This window comes from Copadichromis virginalis, linkage group LG6 (genome assembly GCF_057382275.1).
Source record: "Copadichromis virginalis isolate Kocher_CV1m ecotype Utaka linkage group LG6, C_Virginalis_male_GT1.1, whole genome shotgun sequence".
In the NCBI taxonomy this organism is placed as follows: domain Eukaryota; kingdom Metazoa; phylum Chordata; class Actinopteri; order Cichliformes; family Cichlidae; genus Copadichromis; species Copadichromis virginalis.
Window position 1 is genome coordinate 30,640,309 of NC_140623.1, and position 24,466 is coordinate 30,664,774.

At 37.9% G+C, this 24,466-nt stretch overlaps 1 protein-coding gene across 1 annotated transcript in view; it reads left to right on the plus strand.

Annotated features, from left to right (window-relative positions):
* The window catches only part of LOC146708094 (cytoplasmic phosphatidylinositol transfer protein 1-like), a 75,743-nt gene that overhangs the window by 37,966 nt on the left and 13,311 nt on the right, over window positions 1–24,466 (plus strand). Inside the window, exons 2-4 of the mRNA XM_085459832.1 lie at window positions 17,844–17,992; window positions 21,641–21,729; window positions 24,044–24,051. Coding sequence (XP_085315958.1) covers window positions 17,844–17,992; window positions 21,641–21,729; window positions 24,044–24,051 — 246 coding nt within the window. The remainder of the gene's footprint in view (window positions 1–17,843; window positions 17,993–21,640; window positions 21,730–24,043; window positions 24,052–24,466) is intronic.

Sequence of the window (24,466 nt, forward strand, 5' to 3'; positions counted from 1 at the left end):
TGAATAATAAATATTGAGCAACATTTGAGAGTCATCAGTGTTGAGCAGTCTGTTGGCATGAATGAGGCAGTGAATGTGAATCTTTACTCTTGAAAAGGATTTGAATGCAGCAGTTTGTTTCCAAAGACATGGACTGTCTGTTTTTCATTAGATTTGACCTGAAAGCCTCCTTCAGCCAGTGCAGTGGTCTCTTAAGTAAATCTGTCTCTCCAGTGTAATTTGTCTGCTTATTGTAGAAACGGAAGACCGGGATTTTTATTTGATGGGCATACTTTGATTTGATTTTTGGTGAACAAACATCGGCAACAGAAATAAGATTTGTAGCAAAGTTTCACTGCGTTACTCTCCCTGCACTGGTGGATAATGCAGTGCAGCACAGTTTGTGAACTAGTGTAAACTTTCAGGATGTTACAAAGCAACTGGAAAGATCAGTTTCATGATGAATGAGAGTGACACAGATGAGAAACAGTTCACAGAAGCTTTACACAATTTTCTTCTTTCAGAATAAACCCTTTCATTCACTCATTTATACAGCAGCCACTACAGTTGGATGATGTGTCAGAAATTTCAGTTGCAATCAATCCCAACTAAAAAGCTTATCGTCTGATCATGAATACATTTTACTCGATCTTATTTGTAGCAGATGGCTTGGTTGTTTTCGATGGATCCGAATAGCAATTTCATGCAATTAGGCTGTTCGATATAACGATATATATCGGATGACGATATAAAAACGTCTATTGTTTCATTTTACGCTATCGTTTATTTCGTGGTGTTGCAAAATAAACTGTTTACGGCAATATTTTTTTCATCGTTCTGATGGTCACTGTAGTGGCTATATTAATTTCTTAAAGTTCTCTCTTTCTCTTATATGTAATATAACCACACTACTGACGGACAAGCGCCTGTTTTTATGCGTTGTCGTTAGCAACAACGACGGTAACACCTTCGCATGTCCGCTTGTTTATGTTCCACATAAACCTTTCACAATAAAGCTCAAGATCCTGTTGAGACTTTTCAAAATAAACTGAATCACGTGAAAGAGCAAATTGTTTACGGATGAGAAGTAAAAAAGCCGCCAGGTGCTAAAAATAAACCTTAGACTCAAACGTTAGAACAGGCTTTTCCCTGCAGCACAAATAAAAAGGCGGCCGTTACAACTTATGTCTAAAAATGTATGTGCAACCTCTGTATGGCAAGCTGCTTGCAACTGGTTGCCAAATGCTAAAGAAATTCTTTGGCAACCACCAAATTTAGTGGGAAGGAGGTTGCTGTGCTATTTTTGCTCTGTGACTAACCCACAAGTGGAAAGAAACAATATCCATAAAGACCTATTCTTACCTTTAAAGGGATAAATGCCTTTGCTAAAGTGCCAATAAATTTCCTGATTTCATTCATAGAAATCAATAAGCTCATCCTGGCAAAGGACTGTTATTTAGATTTTATTCGCTGTCAGATTTTCAGAGCATCTCATTCAGACTTAATCAGACATTTAACAGCTTAATTAATCTAATCAGCTGTTAGTTGAGATGTTATCAGCTTAATAGTCATTTTTTGTTTTCCTTTCTTAAGCTAGAGAAACTGGCTCTAATGTTAAGACTTCTTTTTTTTTACATATACTTAACAGTTTTTTAACAGGGTTAAGATTACTTTTTTTAAGTCTTAGAGATGGAGGTAAATATGGAGAAAAATTGTGAGATGAAGAATAGAGGAAGACGAAGGAAAAGGAAAGTGGAGGAGGCTGAAATTGATTGTCTTTAGTCCCCAATGATGAAGTAAAACCTCAACAAGCAAGGTTAAAAATAGTACAGTGAGTGGCCCTGCTGATATCACACACACACACACACACACACACACACACACACACACACACACACCCCAGTGGGGATTCCCATCAAAGCTGCTATCTGCCATCCTGACCTTTTCATTTAAGTTATGTTTGTTCACTCTCTCAATCCACCATTCATATTTACAACCTCCCCGTGCAATACAAACCATTCACCTGCACTCCTACACCCAGCCACTACATTCATAAACACTAACGGATTCAGACACAAAAGCAATCACACACAGGCTTCTTGCTATTCTTTTATTCATACCCTGCCTATATGCCGGAGGCCTGTGATTTACTGTTTTCCACAGCGGACTTGTTCTTTGAAAATACAGTTGAGTTGCTTTTATATTAGTTCCCTCAACATGTAGTAAACTGCAATGACAATGCTTAAATAAAGAGAAAGCAAAGTGGCAAATTATCTTAAATGAGCACACAGCCCACTCTGCAATGTATAGCCAAGGAAATGGGAGAGAACAGTGAAGCCCCAGGGGATTCTTTGTTGCTTCAAGTTGATAATTCATTTTGAAAAATTTAACGTTTCAGCCATCGCCATCACTTTAGGGCTATTATAGAAACTGTGTGTGTGTGTGTGTGTGTGTGTGTGTGTTTATGTGTGTTTATGTGTCTATATCTAGGCTCAGTTTTACACATTGTTTCTACTCTGCATGATTTCTGTTAGAACAGTTATTCGAGGCCCAGCATAGGATATAAAAAAAAAATCACTCAATTGAACTGTGACTCATGCAAAGACGCTAGTCCAAGAACACAAGTATGAAGTTGAAAATAAACATAATATGGGCCCTTTTGGACATCTGCAAATGCTCGAAATATAATGCTTATTTCGTAAGCTGTTGAACTTCTCGTCTTGTCTGGCAGTAAAAATATTACTTCACAGTGACTTTAATTTACATACACACATTTTGCACTCCAAAGGAAAAAGTCTCTCTTTAAAGAAGTTCTATTGCACTTGGGGAAATAATAAAATATACATGTTATCTTTCTTGGAGATAGATGTTATGATTAACACCACTGTCAGCAATGAAGGATTGTCATTAGTATGATGTTTCTGGATTTACAGGTGCTGATTGGCAGAAATGATTCCCTTTGAAAAGTGCCCAGCTGGCAGATTTTCTCTGCTTACTGTCTTTACATTTTAATTTCAGTTTCAGTTTTATCTATATAACGCCAAATCACATCAACAGTCGCCTTACGGCACTTAATATTTTAAGGTAAAGACCCTACAATAATACAGACAGACCCCAACAATCAGACGAGTATGCACTTTGGCAACAGCCAGAAGGAAAAACTCTCTTTTAACAGGAAGAAACCTCCAGCAGAACCAGGTAGAACAAGGCTATATCAGTATGCGATGACACTTTCACTCTCAGCTTCTTTCTGTCTTGGGTGCTTGCACTCACACTCTGTCTAACTCTATTTATGTTTGTTGTATCGCTTCAAAATCTGCTTTGGATTGTTACGGTAACAATATTACAGTCACAATTCACTTATTATTTTTCATTTGTCGTTACTAATTCTAAGGTGCACTCAGTGAGACTTAGTGCATAGAGGGTTGAAACACCAGCGGTAAGTTGTAAATCAGAAGTAAATCTCAGGTAAAACTATGGCATTTTACAAGGTTAATTACATAAAGATAATTATATGTAAGAAGTATTGTTATAAGTGGAAAAAAGACATTACAAGCAGGTAACCCTCTAAACCTTTGTTCTGCAGTGAGCTGTCACTTTGTAGCTTTGTCTAGCTGCTGTCGTCAGTCTGCAGTAGTACCTCTTTGGCTACTGTGTGCAATGTCTCTGAGCAGTGAAGAGGAAGTACTTTCACACATGCATACATTTATGTGTTTTTGCAGCTCATACATTACGTTTAGCTCTTTTAGTCTGGAGAGTAAAAATAAACATGTCAAGATGAACTATTATTCTCCATGTTCAGGAAGTTCTCACAACTCCAAGAACTCTTGACCATCTGCACAGTGACAGTGTGAAGAGCAAAGCACCGATTTGTGAAAATGAAAAACAGATTCAGAGTTTCACTGACATGGAAGTGAATCGAATTAGATTATAGGGCAGTGGTGAAAAGACATATTAGTGGAGTGAATGAAGTGACAGAAGACCGATGATATGATTATAGTAAGTTATAGAGATAGACTATATAAACTATATATAGTTTTAGTTTTAGCTTATAGTTACTGACAAGCTCAGATGACACCAAGGGTGTCCTGGTCAGCACCTCATCTACTCCCACACAGGCTTCATGCCCCCTAAAATTGGATTCGATGCCCTCTCATGGCAACTGTCCGTGACGTCGTTAGAATCACAGCTTTTTGTTCTTGTCCAAGAAATGCGTTTGTAGTTGGAATAATGATAAAATACTGCACATTTCAAGAAGTTAGATGCTTTCTAATGTAATTTCTACAACATAATATCATTTCTTAAATTGTTTATAGAGAACAAATGCCTTTAGGGTAGGGAAGCATTTGTATACATTCTCCTAATATATTTAACCCTAAAAATTCGTATTTCGCCAGAAGTGCTGTACTGGTTAAAGCCAAGTTCAGTGTTGAAGCCAATCCACATTTTTTTTTTGCTATTCTCATGGTATAAAGTCCTCTGGCGCTGTTGGTAATCTTACTTACGAGTGGTATATGTATATCAGGAGCTGTAAATACATTGCTTTATTTAAAACTGTGGGATGGATTGCTTCTGAACTTGAGATATTTATGGTTAAAACAACATCAATCTTAGTAACTCTGATGAATCGTGTAGATTCTACAAAGCTCTTTTGCAAGATTCTGGATATATACAATTGAGAATTTGATTTGGTTGATAATCATCCATCTTACCACTTGTCCAATGGGGAGGGATCTAGAGCGCTTTGCACAGTTCGTAAGTCTGTCACACAGCTAACACAGAGAGGCAGACACATTTACACCTATAACCAATTTGGACTCACCAATTAAGCTAACATAAACTTGTTGTGAGGTGACAGTGTCTCCCAGCAAAAGCACAGGTTTGAAACAGAGCTAAGGGTTTGTTTACATCCTCTCAAGTTTCGGGGGGGATTTACAGTCCCTATGTTGGCCAGAAAGGACAAGGAGGGAGGATCCATTGAATCAAGAACAGTTTTCCTTATCTGCATCCTCTTCCTCCATCGTGATTTATGCTTCTCCTCAGTTCCCCCCTCTCTCTCCACATGAGATGAGGCTTTTTCCTGCCTTTTTTGAAGAATCTGTTATTGAGACTCTGATTAAATATCTCAACAGAGTTGAAAGCCGTGCAAAGGGGTAAGGTCCTCCTTTTTTTCTTATTATTTTTTGGCTTATTGCCTTTATTGCACAGTAAGTGAAGATAGACAGGATAGAGAGGAGTCGGTCGGACTTCAATCTGCAGCCCTTTGCTGCGTGTCGCCCCATCTCCCTTCCTGCTTTCCTGCCATGCAGCATGTGGTGGTCTCCTTACCCACTGAGCTAAACCGGCACCCAGTGTAACCTTTAACATCAATTGAGTCTACTTACTTTTGTCATTCTAATCTGTTATTGGCTAAGACACAAAACATTATGCTCCAAAGAGTTGGCCAATCAGCAACCACAATACAATATTGACATTGTGTTGCTCCAGTGATAATCTTCAATTCTCTACCCCAGTATTTACAGGAGTGCGATTAACGTGCAGTAAAGGGATAGAGTACCGTATTATGACATGCAAATTGCAAGCTAATATTAAATGTATTTTATTTAGGCCAGTTCAGAATAGTCAGTAATTACATTTTTGCAATTAAGAATGACAGACATCTCTGTGGGACCGAAAACAGCACAGAAGAAGTTTATTTTGATGTTTTGCTGATGTCTTCTGGTCTTAGAACAGGCACAGACAACGGCCAACCTTTTTCTGGTATAAATCACCCGTAGACAGAATGACTGATAACGCATTTAATTTAGAATTTCTGCTAATAATTTTAAGTAATATACACTCTCGCTTAACTTACTAGGTTCTGCTGTTTTATCATCCCTTTTATCACGACATTCGACATTTTTGTTATGTTACCCACAGGCAGGTCACAGATATAAATTTGCAGTGTTGCTAAATATCTCTATCGTATTTTTATATTGATATTTAGCAACATGCACTGTCCTGATTAACCCCCCCCCCGAATCAAATCACCAAGAAAATAAATCTCCTATGCATGTGGTAATGCTTTGTAAGGGTGAATTTTTAACTAAAACCTAAAAAAGTAGTTCCTAAGTTTTGCCTTAACCCAACCGAACAGTGAGTCGAGTACACTTAAATATAGTAAACACAGTGAAAATATTTTGCCCTAATCTGCCAAAATATGACGTTCCTACCACACATACACACACAGATACAGACACACAGTCAAATGAACAGCAGTGTTCAAAGCAGTGACCTTAGAGACTGCAGTGCACTATTTTCATGTGACAGGAAAATAGTGCAGTTCATGGCACACTACCATGACCTTCACCCTGCCCATCTCGAGATTCGACTCAACTTTCCTTAATATATTGAACTTTTTTCTGTCCAGCTGTAATATTATCTAGGAAATCCAGCATTTGAATTAGGGACATTTTAATGTGGAAATATCAGCCAAAATATCCGGCATCTCTTTAATGCTTCAGGCTCTGTTTCTGGAAAAAACAATTATCTAAAAATACTAGTCGACAACATTTCCTGGTCCTGCACTTTCCATGACTCTTCATTTTCTTTATTGTGTCAGAGCCATCATCTAAGCCACAGCAAAAGCAGCCATCTAACTGTCTCTGGCATTGGATTTGTGTGTATAAATGTTACAGTGCATCATGTGGGTGCTAAGGCCTGTCTGCTTAGGTGATGATATGATGAATAATAATAGGTTGGGTGATTAATCATACTGTCTGCAGCAAGACGTGCATCCTGTTCCTTTGCCTCAGCTGGACAGCACTTTATCCCACATTAGCGGGAACTTGGAGCTGACAGGTATCAGGTTAAGTCACAGGTGGACACCTCAGCTCAGTTTGTTTTACTTAAAGGTCAAGGCAGTAGCCTTCGAAAGCAATGCACAACAACTGAAACATTTTTAAATAATTACTTTTTAAATGCTAATGATAATTCAGGAGGGTTTAATGGAATTGGCATTTGTTCCGTTCTTCCTGTTTTCTATAGTTTAATATTCCATCTGTGCACTTCAGCCAATGTGAAAAATGTCAACATTTTCACATAGATGGATGTTGCGCCTTGTTTATGGCATTAAATTGATTGTGACTCATTCTGTTTTGACTGATGACTGAGGTTGTCAGGCAAACAGCGTATAGTCTGAAAACGAAATAAGAACACCGCTGTTCTAACTTCGGCACACATCGAGAACATTTACCAACTGCCTCCAAATAACAGGAAACTTCGAACTCAAAACAAACGGATTCGAAAATTCATTTCATACTTTTGATCAATTTTGCGAGTTAACCCCTTTGTTAACCCCTTTTTGTAAACAAGTGCAAGTGCAGAAAAAAATGACTTCTTACCAACAAAGACACACAGTACACATTCTCCGTGTGCCCACTTAACAGGGAGCAGAGAAGGTAGGAGAAGCAGAAGCATAGATGGCACTGCAGATGTGTTTGCATCCTTCACATTGATTTCTCATGTTTATAGTGCTCTGCTGGGCAACACTGATAACTTGTCTTTGTGCTTTTCTCTCTTATTCACTCAATTTCTATCTTTACCATCTTTATCTGTGTTGTTCATTTACCCTCTCTCCCTTGGCCTAATACACATACACACACACAAACACTAATTATGCCCCTTGTCTAACCTATTGACTGTCAGGCCTACAGCTAAAGGATAATCTTATCTGGAGAGTGCAGCTCAGAGCAGTGCACACTGCCACCCAGTTGATTAAATGCGCACAGAACAGGGCAAGAAGGGCTGCATGTGTCTGTCGCTCAATGTGAGTTTGTTTGTGTATATTTGCCATGATAGGTAATGAAACGGCCCTGTGGGTGTGGCATCAGTATAGGATTGTGGATGTATGTATTTCTATGTGTGTGTACCAGATGTATGTGTCGTCTTAGTGATTTTTCTGTACAATGACATTTTCTCTTACGGGTTAAGAAAACTGGAAAACTAAATTAAACTATTTTGAAGCCCAGAGCAGAATTATCTAAATGTGCTGAATTGCAAAGCTGAAAAACAGAAGGAAGAAAAAAACCTTTTTTTTTGTTTATTGTGTAAAAATGGAGCAATGAAATACCGGACAAATGTGAATGACTTCTGTGGATTCCAGCATATTTAAAAAAAATGTTGGGATTATGAGCAATTGAATAGTTGATTTTTGTTTGCACGTACTTTTGAAAATTAGAATCGGGAAAAATAAACGTCTGCAGCTCATGCTTACGAAAAAATTGGAAAACAGCCAAGAAAGCTGCAGCCAGTGCATCACTAATTACGGGACTTACACTAAACTCTTAGTTTTTGTCGAGATCCCAATAGTATTCACAAAGTGAGTAACCCACATTGAAGCCTACATAATCACAGGTCTTTAATATGCAGTCACTATTTTACACGTACACTTCTCCTCACAGGCTCTTTCACCCTGCAGCTAAGAGAAACACACTGAGCGAATCAGCTCACAACCCTACTTTTAAAGTTGCTCGTACAAGTTGTCAGTGTTGTAGTACCTGCCAAGCACAAAATGGTCTCTCAGTTTTGGCTACCACAGTACTCCCAGAGGGCATTAACGTGGCCCTGTGCAAGTGGAGCACAGTGATTATCAGAGCTTTTAGTTTAGACTGTTACCTCACATTGACATTCAAATTGAGAGGTTTGCTGACAAGGCTGCCGAGGAGCAGCCTTGTTAAACTGCAGGTTAATTATGTGCTCACTGATTCCATACTCATTTAGAAGAGTATTTGGCTAATGTCAGAAGCTCTCTGTGGAAGGTCATTTATTTTACTTGCTCTGGGAAAAAAAAAACATCTAAAAGATTTATAGATTTCTAAATGTAACAAAAAGTCGTCTCATTTTAACGAGTGCGACCTTGTGTTATTAATGAGAAGTTTCTCGAGTTATTGTTGTCTCAATCTGATGGGAGTCTGGTGTTTGGAAAGGCTACATATTTCCATCTTACATCTTTCTATCTTACTCAGCTAATGATAAATCACCGTGTGTCTCATAAGTGAAGGCAAATTTCATTTTCTCTGCAAAACATAATTTGCACTACATCAGATTAACCAGTAATCTGCGCTTGGAAAGCAAAGTATAATTCAAACTAGCGTATTATGTGGTTCAATTGAATAATGGGATTCATCTTAATTACGCAACGATGGTAAAGTGTGCTGTAGATTTAAACTTGTCTCATTTGTCAGGCTCTTTAAGCCAACTCAATAGAGCAAGCTTGATACTGAGCTTGATACTGTAGCGTGTGCCTAGTTTTATTACAGTTAAACGAATCATGGAATAAATGAAATCCTGTCTGGGTAAGTAAACTGCTTGATAATAGCATTTTGTAAGCTTCATCATACAAAATCAGGTTTGCAAAGGTGGACTGAGTATTTATTACATAGTAAGGGATATTGATACTTTAATTACATTATATGTAATGTAATATTAGTATATTAAGTTAATTGTCTTTTTTTTATTTTAAGCACACCTTTAAATGAATTGTCAACTTTATTAATCACATATTTGGAAATTTGATATGTGTGGTATGAATGAATCAGGGTTTATACTGTAACATTATTTTGTGCCAATGATGATGTTGACTGGACATCAAAATCATAATATCAAGCTATTTATTTATTTCTGCTATATCTGCAAGAGCTTTGAAGATACTCGAAATCCAACTGTTGACCTTTTGCTGAACATTTGTTTTCAAAAGGCCAAAGAAAATGACAAACAATTTTCTGTGATGTTTTTGCTACTCTTACACTTAGTCTTTTTTTTTTTTTTTTTTTTAGCACAATTAAAACTAATTCTTAACAGCAACATTAGACTTAACTTTCATGCTAAATTGAATCAGTGGGTCTTTTGTTTAAGTGCTACAGCCTAAGTCTTATCTTTAATTAAAAGCTAAGTTCAAGATCTTTCATCACTGTGTCGTTCTGAGGGTGCAAGCGGAGCCAAAGTACTCAAGACCTCCACGTCTTTGATGAGAGATGTTGTCACACAGGAGGGGGATAATCTCTCAGACAGTTAATAATTCTATATTTTCCCCAATCCATTCTGGTCGGCCTTTATTTATTGCTCTCGTTCATTTCAGTTCCCTCTACTCTGTATGCAGAGGCCTGGAAACAGAGTGACATACACTGCTAATCATACCCCCTCTCTCCTTTTCTGCTGTCTCCCTATCCCTTCCCTGTCCCTTACTTCAATAATCCCTCCCCTTTTTCCCTCTTCTTCTCTTTTATCTTTCTCCCTCATTATCCGATGTCCACTCCCAATCGCGCTCAGCAACAGACGATACAAGGATCAACCATTTTATCAGTATTGCCACTGCAGAAGCATGTCTGAGTCTAGACACTAAGCCGTTAGGACTGGTAGCAGTAGTACTCCTTTTTTGGTTAATGAGGGATTTCTGTTTATGGTGTCTTTAGATATTGCAACTTTGGACAAAGCTTTTGTTATTTCTTTAAGGCAATAGGTTGGCAGAAGAAAAGTGAAGCATAAGTAAGATGGGGGGGAAAGGGAGGAAAAAAAAAGAAGAATGCATATTTGAAATTATGTGATAATCAAGTGATAATAGTATTTTTCTGAGGGTGAGCTCAGACATGCTGAATGCAAATTAGCGCTAGATGTTTTAGGGCTAAATGACTCCTCATATTTTATAATTAAGAACTTCATATCAATGACAGTGATTTTATTATTTCACAGCAATGATTCCCCTCTAGATATTTGTGTTATTATTCTTTTACATTAGATGAAAGAACCAGCAAAATAATGTCTGTCACTCCATTCTTTGTAGCTTATGGATGTAAATAAAACTCATAGCAAAGTATTCAATGGCTGTATATACTTCTATATGTCTCCTATTATGTTCAGTGCAGATATCACTACTTTTCAAAAGTTATAATATATCCATTAAGATATAACATAACTTTTGCCCATTTTGTTGACTATTTTTCCTTCATTGGTCACTATATGGAATGCAGTTGCATCGGTGACTTCAGTGCGTCTTGATGGATACGCTGACGTGCTCTACAGGCTTGCTTTTATGGACACTTGAGCTGATGTTGGATTGATTCATGTTAGCAGCCTTTGTATTGTTTGTTTTGGCCTTCATTATAGTGCCATTTTGTGGTCTGTTTACAGGTAGTTGAATGAGTTAGTTGTGTTGCTTTGTGGTGCAAACACAACTAACTTTCCAGTAACGTCGATCAAGTTCAAGGGACAAAGTCTCCGCTATCTGCTATGCCAGACATTTGGTTTTCGTGTCGATGGTACGTTATTCAATTTCAATTCAATTCAGTTTTATTTATATAGCGCCAAATCACAACAACAGTTACCTTGAGGCCCGTAACCCTTGTGGTGTCCTCGGATCAAAGATGGTCCCTAGGTGAATGGCAAACAAGCATATGGGAATCCCGAGGACACTGTAAGGTAATAACCCTACAATAATACAGTGAAACCCAACAATCAGACAATCACCATTTGAGTGAGCACTTTTGCAACAGTGGGAAGAAAAAACTCCCTTTTAACAGGACGAAATATGCTACAACTGGTTGGGTTGAGTGGAGGGAGAAGGGACAAAAGACATTAATTAATAATGATTCATAATTAAGTGGTATCATTTGTTGACTATCCGTTTTTGTGATGTAGTGTTCATACGACATTCAGGAAACTTCAAGGGGACATTTGTAAATAGCACATGCAGGCACTTCTTCAGGTAGTGATTTTTTATTGGCAGATTTCCAATATTGGTCGATCATGTTCATTTAATTGTAGAATGCTAAATAATTGAGATTAAATTAGATTATTTGCCTTACATGGAAATTTAGGGATGATTATGCAGTTTGCACATACAGGCACTCAAGCAAGATGCCGTAGTTGGCTCATCTCACGTCCGTAAGAATGTAGTCATCTTAGTTTGTGAGTTTGGGTTTCAGTGAACTAGCCCAGGACCTCGTAATTGGGGGCGATGATGACAACACACTCTAGTTTATTATTATTGATTAATGAGCAACAACAAACCAGAGTGCCTTGTTATCAGAAAAATCAAATAAAGGCAAGGCAAGCACTGGCCAGCTGTGTCATAAAGCTAAATGATTGATCACGCTGTGAAGATTTCCAGAAAAGGGAAAGAATGAGTGTAACTCAACAGAACAGCTTTCACAGAAGTGATTACTCCAAAGGGAGAAAATAGCAGGTTACTGAACTAATCAGTACAAGACTTTTTTATTCTGTTTTTGTTGTTGTTGCTGTTCAAACCTTTCGGTGTACTGGGTAGCCTCTTTTTGGCTTCTTCGTGATTGAGGATATTAATGGTGGGGTGTTTTTTTAATATTTTAAAATCATCACACTGACCCACAAAAGAGGGCAAGATGACGTATGCTAGTCCTTGATATTTTTAAAGGCCACTACAACTCATCAATGTCAAAATGAATGGACGAGGACACGTCTTGTCTAAATGAATAGTGAATTAAGATGATGTCACACTTGTGTTCAAAGCTTTTATTTCAAGGTGACAGTACCTCACTTGCATTTACTTTAATTTGTCATTACTCACAAAACTCCAGATATCTTTGTGACGCTCCCCTTACTTTGTCCTCTGCCACTGCAGTGTCTTTCAGTTGACACTACTCACCTCACTGGTTTTTGTGTGGCGCACAGGAAAGCAATGGAGTGCATATGCATTATTTACAGTAGCTCTTAGCTTATCAGGCTGGATCTCTTCCACAGCCCAGAGCTGTTTTTAGAAGCTTTTGAGACTTCATTGAAGAGGTGAGCTTTTATTAATAAAGCAGGCCATGACTCAGATTAGGAGAGACAAAACTGATATGATGCAAAAATAACATGCATTTTGCCCTGGATGTTACTGTAATGGCTTCTTGACAGTGATGTAAGAACTTAATGTAATTAATAACTTTAGATGATTCAGCTTTGGGTATATGCTGTAATAATAAGTTAACACAAACCTTTTTATTTTTGTAAAAAGTATTCTATAGCCCAAAAACTCATATAGTGTCCATTGTCACTGCTGATCTCATGGACATTCCATCTAGTCAGCTGTTTTCTCATTGCTTAACCAATTCAGGGTTGCTGGAGTCTTTCCCAGATGTCATAGAGTAAGAGCCAGGGTACAGCCTGGACAGGTAGCTAGTCTATCACGGTGTATACACATGGTCCATGACAGATTTATTGTCTGTGATTGAGCTATCTGAAAGTCAACATATTACAAGCAGAGTAAATGAAACCATTGACTCGTTTAAGTGTTATAACCAAGGAAATAAATGCCTAAGTACTGTTTACATAAGATTGAATAGGCCTGCCCTTGCATAACACTTGAAGGTTGGCTATGCATTTCAGGACTTCAGAGGTTGTGCAGTACAGAGCACTACACTGTACACGGGTTATTTCAGGACTAAGCCTGATGTCAAAATGTCCTGAAGGTATGCTGTGAGTGCAGAAAATGTCCTATGCCTGATGAATTTCATAATCTTGCAACATGACAGCCCTGTGCTAGACTGAACTCACTGAACTTCATTGAACTTCACTGAACTTTTTAGTGGGTTCTGCACTGCTGCTGCTAAAGTGGGCTTAGCAGCAGTGGTGCTTTTTAGACGTAAGTGGCTGTTAAAATGGCTACGTGTTGTGATTATTATCAGCTTAGTTTTTGTTTGTTTCATTACATTACACTCACTATATGTATACTGTTGTCAGTTGAAAGCAACTTTGGCTATTTGATGGACATCGTGCAGCTGTTAGTGCTGAGCTGCATGAACAGTTAGAATCATATATTTCCAGAGCTAAAAAGAGATTTAATATTGGCTGTAACTTTCAGTAGGTAACCAGAAACCCAACTCCAAATGAGCGACGGTGACTCGGGAGGTAAGAGCAGATAGCCTACTAATCAGAATGTTGGAATGTTGGCGGTTCAATCCCACCAACCTCAACATATCTGCTGTTCTTCAGCAAGTGTTGAACCAGTTTTTTATGACTTAAAAATGTCATAAAATGCAATCCTGTGTTAATGTGTATGAAAAGGACTTGTAGTGTAAAAGAGTTCTGAGTGGTCAGCAAGACTAGAAATGTGCTATCTAAATGCCAGTCCATTTAACACTAATTACGTGAGCTGTATCTGAGGCATTGACCATAGTATGTTATGTAATGAATTAAATGTCACATGGTGTTTGGTTCACTGCTTGGCCTGTCTCTCCTCATGGCTCACTGAAATTCAAAAACTGTGCAGTACCAGTACTTTGAAAATTGAAAGCGAATTGAAATGTGAAATGTGGTATTATTGTAAATTGAGATGTTGGAGAGGAAGGTTTTTTTTTTTGTGAAACTATGATTTATACACAATTATTACTGTTTTGGCTTTAATGTGAGAGCAACGCAGTACAAGGCATTTTTTTTCTTACTGTTTATCAGTGCTGCAGTAGTAGTGGTTGGAATACTTTTTTAAACTTAGCTTCATCTCGTTTCAAGTTTTTATGAGGAATCTTAAACTGTAGTCTAGGTTAGAGTGTTTAACCAAAACCATCCGTCTGAGCCAGTGTGTGTTATGTTGAATACAGAGGTTTGGGTTTTTTGTATTTTGTTTTTTTGCTAAAATAAAATTCACTTCATTTTGGCTTTTATTTGACCAGTGGAAGGAGGGAGAATGCCCGTACGTCTTAATTTTTCACTGTAGCCTGCTTCTGCTTCCAGATCTCCACTCTGCTAGTGTTGTGCTTAGACAACTATCTTTATGGTTAGTGGGTATGTGTGCATGGTGTGTGTGTGTTCACGGATGTAATGTACGTGCATGCATGCATGTTTCTATCTGTGTGAAACAACGAATACATATCATTGCCCAGAGCAGTGTGTGGGCCAAACAGCCACAAAGGATTTGAGTCATTGTGTTACTTTCACAGTGAAACTAGTCCACCACAGAGGATGCAGAGCCAAGGTGATGCAGCTGTGCCTGTGACCTTTAATGCATAGATTGCATGAATGCATGGGGGGGAAAAGTGATATAGCTAAGGAATGTAAGCACGGGAAACACATTATGTCAGGTTTCATTCAACAAAAGCACTCTATTTAATTGTTGCTTTGGTGTCATAACAGAAAATGTATGTAAAATAGGCTTATTGTGTGCCTTACCTATGTGCCTACATGTTTTGCGTATATTTATGTGGCTTTCTGCCCCTGTTGACGACATCATGTATCATGATCTTAGACAGAGTCTTCTTTTCATTAAATCGATAGCATTACATGAGGGTTTCAAGTGTTTAAAATTCAAAAGGGAGGATTTTTTCTTTCCTCGTGGCCCATGCTTAATCAGAACTAATCAAAAGCTATACTAATTCATCATCTGTGTCCTACTCTGTGTATGTGTCCTGCTCTGGTGGGAGTGTCTATTTTTCAAATGATTACACTCTTGTCCCTGAGGCTCTGTTGGCCACTGAAAGCTCTGTTAAGCATAACAATCACCATCACCTCTCCTCAGCAGGACACTTAGACTTATTAGTTTCAGGGAATTAACATGTTTGTAAAGCGATAATAACACGGTGCTGTATTTTATGTTTTCACCAGACTATTAGTTAATTGGGCTAATTAAGTCAGAAATATACACTCACACTAACATAATATGTTGTATGTATATTATTTGACCCCCATGCAGCTACTTTGAGGTATTGTGTGCAAGTACATATGTACTGTATTTGACTAAATATGGCGGCCTGGAAATAACGAACTAGAAAATCTTCCGTGTTAAATATTCATCACGCGAGTGATAAAGTTAACTTTCTAAAAACCACACATGCAAAGCCTCCATGATGAAATCTCTGCTTTAACCGTTTCATGTCGTTTTATTTTATGCCTGTTTATTAAAAAAACAGAAAGAAAGAAAATTTAGAGGCCTGCTGGGAGTTTGTTTGGGCGACTATCTGAGCACCTCTCATTTTCCCTCGACAGGACATCACAGCTTAGCTAACAGCTGAGGCTGGAAAAGGTCAGCTGAATCCACAGAAATATGGTTAATTTGATTTACCAGGGCAAACTTTCCTGGTTTTTGAATCTTTTGTGAAGCTAGTATCTCTTAGTGAAGAGCTCAGACTGTTTATGCCTCACCTTTATGTTTCCTTATTCATTTAATTATAATCACTCTAGAATTTACAGTTGTCTGTATCCTCTGTATCTCTTTGATTTGCCATCCTTTGATCCTCTTCAGTCTTTCTCTCACACTCAGCTCTTGACCTCCTCTTTAAAAATCAGTCTTTCTCCTTTTTTGTCTTTTTACACAGAACAATGCTTTGGATTTATGCATAGCTACACTTATTTGGTTAATTGAAAACGTTCCAGTGTGCTGCAGAGACATGTTCTATAGCAGCGGTCCCCAACCCCCGGGTCTCGGACCGGTACCGGTCCGTGAGTCGTTTGGTACCGGGTCGCGAGAGTTGAGGCTCAGGTGTGAAATGTATCGTTTTCAGGGTTTTTATCGGTTTTCAGCGTTATTTTGTTATCGTTTACTCGGTTTTCCTTGGTCTTTTCACGCGTGTTATGAATAAATTTTCTTTTTTTCGGTACTGGTACTAGTTTTATTTTGTTGTATTTATCCGTGACACATTAAAGGCCGGTCCATGAAAATATTGTCGGGCATAAACCGGTCCGCGGTGCAAAAATGGTTGGAGACCGCTGTTCTATAGAACAGAAGTTCCTTTGCCATACAACAGCAATTTTTACCTTTGTACAGAGATCCATTATTGCAGAAGAAGCATCTGAGACTTCATTTTGTTTTCTATGTTTGCTTTCAGTGAAATCAGGAGTAACATTAAATGCAGTAAATACACAATGATTGTTGACTGCAAGATAAGCAGGTGGAATTCATTGTTGCATAAACATATAATTTTTACTTCGTGATTGACTAAAGTGTCTCTTCAGTCACAGTTTAATTACTCTTTTATAATTTTAGTTTTGTAGAAATTCTTGACGTCATCTTACTAGAACACAGTCCCTGTCTGGTTGTTTGCCCAGAAAGTCCCACATGAGCAGGAGTTGAGCAACCCAAATTGGTACGTAGCTACATCTTAGGCCCTGAAGGTTCTTATCTAGATCAGATATTAGGATGTCCTCATGTTGCCTATCAGCCACCTGGCAACGGACTGAAATCACAGACCACACAATACTATAGCATGTGCTATTAATTAGTTATAAAATTAAAAATTCAAATGTTAAGGCTAATGGATTAAGAGAATGTATTTATCTGCTTCATCTTGTAACATTTCTCTGAGGTGATCTACAGTGCTAAACTCCACAGGAAAAAAAGTACCATGCACGTATTACTGAGGTAACTTGTGCATCAAAAGGTGTAGAAGTGTATAAGCCAAGTTTGCTGTTAGCATGGGTGCTTTGATGCCCTGCTGAGTTCCCTTTGATTCTATTCCTCTTAAGCTCTACATATGTAATCGCTGACTAAAAGGAAGGTGACCATAACTGCTTTTGGCATATGCTTCTCTGTGGCTGCAGTGATAACAGCAAATTAGACTGAGTCAAGGGTGCAGTTAGTGAAGCACAGTTCGAGGCTCTTTTTTAGGTGTCATTAGTGAATCACAAACTGTGGATTTTTTTTCTTGTACTTTTTGTTAGTGTTATTAGATTCTGGTAATGGTGTTATGACATTATCAACTGGATATTTGCTTTTAGAAATAAAAAATAAAGTACGACTGGCGCACCTTTTCATTTGTAATTTAACTGTGGATGAACTTTTTCGGTGAAATCTTTTGTTATCAGTGTTTCTTTCTGATTCTGTCACAGTTTTGGTTGCTTCGGAGTGTGAACTCACCCTGTCTGTGCGTTTTGTCTTTTAGTACCGGATTGGGCAGCTGTACATGATCAGTAAACACAGCCATGAGCAGAGCGATCGAGGGGAAGGGGTGGAGGTTGTCCAGAACGAACCGTATGAAGACCCGGCACATGGCCAAGGACAGTACACAGAGAAACGAGTCTACCTCAACAGGTCAGTGGAATATTCTCCTGCTAGTTGAATGCCCGACATGTGATTAATTAGTAGTGTGTGGGCTACTTTTATATGCTGGCCACCATTAATCTAATCTAATTTTCATTTGGTCTCCAACCAGTTCCTGAACATTTCTGTTTGCTGTCTTTCTCTGGCAGAATCTTCTTGCCCACAGAACATATTTTGTTTGTTTGTTTCAGAAATGGAACGAACAAATTCAATCCCTATGGTTGAATATTTACAGAAAAGACTACTCAGTGAATGCAATGAATCAAAAACTTCCCACACTGACTGGCAGAACTAAACTCTGTAGAAGTTTACCAGAAAGCCAAATGCTTGTGGGATTGTTGTTTTAAAGGCTATTCTCGCCACCTGGGACCTAATTCCCTGTTCCTAAATGCAGTCAATCCAAAAAAAAAGCAATGCAGGGGTTAAAATCGTGATATAGTTTAACAAGAAATACTTCAAATTGCCTAAACACCGCTTGCAGTGTTTCCTGGTGATGAACTATTTGCTTATATTTACAGCATTTCTTCCCGATGACACGAGTGCTTGCAGGATGTGGTAATTTCAGGTAATTCGGTAAAAAATGATTAGACCTAAAATTGTTCTTGTTTGTCTGAGGCAAAGATGTACAATCTAATCACAATGGCCTCTGCATCGAGAAGCATCGAGAAGCATCAAGTCCATTCATTGTATCTTTGGTTGTTTAATGACAAGACTGGCAGTATTGTTGTTAATTTTTTTTATTTTAATGAATGATTAATTACTTATTTGTTATAATGAATTGTCATTTAAATATATATAATTATTATTACGAATTAAAATGAAAGTTAGCAAGAAATACATTATTAAAAAATGAAAAGGTGGAAATTTTTTTGCGGAAAAAAATATGACAGAGCCTAAACGAGGTCAAGAGAGAGAAAATGGAAGAAGGCAGAGATGCTGTAGGCCATTTGTCTGAGCACAAATACCCGTGTCAGCATTCGCTATGCCAGGGAACTAATTATGTTGAGTCAGCACACCTCTGCTCTGCAGAGGAAATGAAGAAGGCAAAGGCAGCATACAGAGATCGTCTGGATCTCCATTCAGATATTTTCAGTCGGTTTGCTTTGTATTGAACTAGAAATTTATATAGATAAATTGAGTATTTTGAGCAACAGTGTTCAGGAAGACACTTGCTTGGAGCTTTGTTTAAACAGAAATGAAAGGCAACAGTTGCTTTGTACAAAAAAAAGACCTTAGGCTATAATCTTCATTCACACTGTAAGGTGGAGCAGTTCTGTGAAATTTTTGTGAAATTTTGCCAATATCTAAGGAGCGATATTTACTCATTTCAGAGCAGTTCATTCATGCGCACCAACAAAATTGTCATTCAGGCAAGGAGAAAAAAGAGGGACAGAATTGTATTCTAAACACTTAAACTCTCAGCTTTGATGGATGTTTGCATTTGCAGTTAGATGGAGATCTAGAAAACACTAACCTTTCCACAGCAGCTGACATTTTGATGGAGTGAAATGTATGAGTGCGTAAATGTGTGTCTGTGTTTGGCAGAATTCAAAAGCTCCACATATTGATGATGAACATCCCTGTGGTTTAATTCGAAACCCTCACTTCTCAATGGAAATAACAGCTGCGTTCCTCTGTCAACCACTCAAGCTGCCTTTTATATCTCTGTCTTACAATATTTGTAGTGAAAAAATGATCAAGGAATTCTTACTAGATGGTGCATAATCATGGAAAACAACTGATGTGCTTTCACATGAAGTGAAATGGCATTCTTAATTTATTGCCTTAAAACAAACAAACACACAAACCTGGGTAATATCAGCAGAACCCAACAGTGTAAACATGTAAATAAATAAGTAAACAAAACCATTGTTGGGGAAGTCTGTTTATGTTTTGGTTTGGCTCTACTACCAAATGCAATAAAATTCCCTTCAGGCGTTCTTGAGATATCAAATTGACCAGAAGACATAAAAAAAACTAATCCACAAGTAATATTGTTATATTTTAATGATGTTCTTTGTATAAACGTGGTAAGCGTGGCAAGAAGAAACTGCATGGATGGAAGTTAGGCTTGTATAGAATCAACAACATAACTTTACTATAGTTAACTACTGTTCTGTTTACCTTAACTGGTCATCCATCTGGAGCTGCAACAAGTAAACATTAACTTTAAGTCACCAGCAGGGAATCAAGCTGCCAATCTGTCACACTTTAACCGCCTCATTAGCCCTCACAATCTGCTTCACACAGTACTTTACTATTTGGCCTGATCTCATCTCATGAATACTGTTTTCCTTGTTTATTATCATTATTATTATTGTTATTACTATTACTATTGTTAAAGTTGATTGATTATGAACAATTGTTACCATTCCTCAGATGCGTTCAGATAAACCGGGATGCTTTTTTAAAAAAAATAAATAAAATAAAGCAGACATCCATTATGCTCGCACGTTTGGCAACATGGGCTGGCAAAGATCTTTACAAGAAGAAGAAGGAGGGAATAGGAGAACTCAACAGATGGAGGTGTAGGAGGGGTGTCAGTCTCTTTGTTGGAAGAGAGAGAGAATATCTGGCAGCATTCACAAATTTTTATTCACAGCAGTCACGTATTTCACGGAGTGCCATTTTTGTCCTGTTTTGGAGAGTATGTCAGTCAAAGTATGTGGCGGCTTTCCAAAGTACATAATCGAAGAAAAGTGAATGTCAAGCACAGACATGCATTAATAAGTCTCCCGAATACACATATTGGTAGAGTACTGAAACAGTGACCTCATGCTGGATGATACCGAGATTAAAAGTTTCAACAAAGTGCTTTCAGGCTCAGAAAACTCATGTCTGCTGCTACAACTGATAAATAGTGCGATATTTAATAAATTTTTGAGAGTTTATATGACTATTTTGTTTGTGGGATAAGTATGACACTACCTTGACATAATTTAACCTGCATTAGAAGCATCCTGCTGATTCCTTGTGAAAAAGGGGGGAAAGCCAGAAGTAGCTTTATTAACTCAGATTAATACATTAGTGAAACAAAGCTGTGAGATGTTTCAAGTCGGAATAAGTTATCCGTCAGTGTCGAGGATTTGAATTGTTGAAATGTCATGAAATAAAATTATTATGTTGTAAAATTATGTTGCTGCACAGCTCACGAGAAAAAGGGAAGGCACCACTTGTTTTTTCCTCATTGCTGCCATTAATGTGTCTTTTGGTCCCTTTAGGTCCTTAAAGCCCAACTGCTTCAGCCATCCTTGGAATGAATGTGTTTAACTGTGTGTATATATATAAAAAAAGAGAGAGCGCTCCTTTATAGACCACATTTATATCAGCAGCATAAATTGTTATAACTTTTTTTTTTGTCCGTATGTTCTTTTGTTGGTCTTTTGGTTTCATTTATTACATTAGAGTGGCTGAAAATCCTAAGCTGCCATTTGTACTCCCCTCAATCAAAGCTTTACAGAAGCACTCTTTTATTCAACTGTTTTATTCTGCGAGTCCATTTTCCTTTCATGCGTAAAACAAGTTTTTGATGATTGCTGTGCCAAAGGAAGCAGTTTCAATCTTTCAACCTCCTTCACTAACACAAGCTCACAGTTGCGCTCCACATCTGTCTTTGTCTCTCTCAATGCCTCTCTGCAGTAAATTACCCAGCTGGGCTCGAGCAGTGGTTCCTAAAATCTTCTATGTAACAGAGAAGGCATGGAACTACTACCCTTACACCATAACCGGTAAGTAAACCGTCTAAAAGTATTTCTCAGGATGTCATGCTGTTCACAGCTCATGCTATATCAAGAATTGAGTTAGCTGTTGTAACTGAAGGAGGCCTACTTTTGCCTTCTTAATACTCTGTGTTTAAAGCCTAGAACTACAGTCAGATTGTAAGCACAATATTTCTTTTAAAGGTCAGCTTCTCAGGACTCGCCAGCTACTATAAACACTTGGCTGCATGTTTTAAGTGAACTGGAGGAGTGTGAAAAGAAGATATAAAGGTTTAAGAAGCTTGGAGATAAAATCTGGTCCCAGATTGTGAATCTTTAATGGACAGTTTTAATAGATTGTGCAAAAGCATATATCCTTTTTTTTAATGTAGGTAAAAGTCACTGAGAGCCCAAAGAAAGCTGAAATTACAGCAAAAGTAACATAAGTAAAGAAACAAATACAACCGATATTCAGTGCAGGTGAACACAAACATCCAATTCATTTGCATTAACACATTATTTAAATAATTTCTTGCCTTAAATTTTTATTGGACTCAAACTTATCCGTCATAACCAACTCTAACAGTTTCAGGTCCGTCTGCGGATTATTCCAGAAAAAGGGAGCAGCATATTTAAAAGCCTTCTTTTTCCATTCTGACTGACACAATTTCCAGAAAGACCAATAAAGACATGTTCATGCAGCGTATAAGTTTAAAGCAGCAATTTTTCTGAGTATTCGAGATTTGGATGACTTGATCTGTTAATTAGTTGTGAAAGATTATATGAACCCCTGTAGATGTAACACAGTCTGAGGCAGCAGTGCCAGTTAAAATCTGCAGCCAGGAGACTTTCATTAAAATCGCAGGTTAGTGGTTTGTTACAGATTCATAAAAAGTCCCCTGAAAAGTTGAAGTTTGAGGCAAAGAAATTAGCCTGGACCTCAACATTATTGAAGCAGTGTGGGATCAGCTTAACAGAAAACAGAACTAAAGGCAGAAACATCCAAAGGAGAGATTTGAATGGCTGTCAAGAAGCCAGGAGGACTTTTTTTGAAGACTACTTAAAGAAATTACAAGAAAACCTACCTAAGAGAGTTCAGGCTGTGCTGTGGTTATACCAAATATCGCATTTCAAGCTAATTAGAATTGTAGAAACTCTCTTTTTACCTTCCATTCATCAGGTGCTGGCATATCCCAGCTGCCATATGGTGAGAGGTGGGGCACACTGTGGCTCTATCGCAGGGCAATCATTCACACTCATTGCCAATTTAGAATACCTACGTAACCTAATCCCATGCATGTGTGGTTGTGTGGATTTTCTCTTTGAACTCTGGCAACTGTACCTATTTCCCATTTTCCTTACAATATATAAAGAAATGAGAGTTGGATCAAGACTTTTGCACAGCACTGTAAGAAAAAGCGAATAAGTGGTCAGAGCCATCAAAGTTACTATGCAACCTAACTCGTAATTTATGGTCAGATTCCAGCAGCTCCATGTGTAATCTCTGAAGGACATTTGGAGGTTTCACCACATTAAGGCTTATAGCAGATTTGGGCACAGTGATCATGAGCTGGATGCAGTGACTTTGGAAATAAGCGCTTTTATAGCAACTTGAGCAAAATGCTAATTCAGTGTTAAAGGTCGGTGACTGCCATAGATGAAAGATGAGGGAGGATTTTCAGTGTTGATCAATAAAGTGCAATCTTAAACTCTATAAAAGGTGAAGGCATTTACATGGGACAGCATCTTCAGTCAAAAAGCAAACTGCAGACATTGTAAGTTCCTGAGTGCCCTTAATGCCTCCACGCAACATTCAAGGTCAACCAGAATGGGATGTTACATCAGTGACAGCGTTGCAGCTTTCTGGTTGCCAGTGTTTCAGTTTGGTAGCAAAACACAAAACTATGTAAAAAAGTATGAACGTGTCACTCATTCACGCGTGACCACGTTTAAATCTGCATATAGTTACATGCTTACAGCCGCCAGTGCTTTTTATGCGCATTGAGCACAGCGGTGGAATAAGCCAATATTACCAATATTACGAGCAAGCAGTAATCAGGAGTCCAAAGATCAGAGGCACAGTGGCCAGAACAGAACATTTCTGTGATGCTTTAATGATTCTGATCATTAAAAAGCGGTGTTACAAGATGATGAGGACAGATTAAAGGGAATGAAAACACACACTCTAGTGAGGAGGGATGATTTGGGTTTTCAGATATTTGACAGACATTTTTTATATGTTGTAGCCTTCACTTATATTCTTTGATGTTGTGTAACTGATTTTGCTTTCTTTTGTGTTCTCCCATGGCTTTGACCCGATGTCACCTCATGCATTGTTCTGAAGAATACACTGTAAGTATCCTCAATCATTGTGGAATATTATTGTGGAAATATTAGGAGCTAATTGAATATCATAGAAGGGGCAAACATTTATGTTTACCTCACCGGTAGATTTCAAACAAAGATCTTTTTTCTCCATTTCTTTTAATTAATAGCACATAGAAAAATTGATTATTAAGTATTGTGTACTTAATAATAGGCCCAGCAGAGACTCAACTCTGGCCCTTTGAGCTTTAGAAATTGTGAAGAATTGCATAGATTTTTCCCTTTTCCTATTGATTTAGACCTCTCCCTGCCACTGAAATTCATACTAGACCAAAGTAAATAAGTAATACATAAACAATGACAATAATTTGATTGTTTGTTTGTATTTTACAGTGAGTTCACAGGGGGAAGCATTTTCCCGGAGTTAACAAAAATTTCAGCA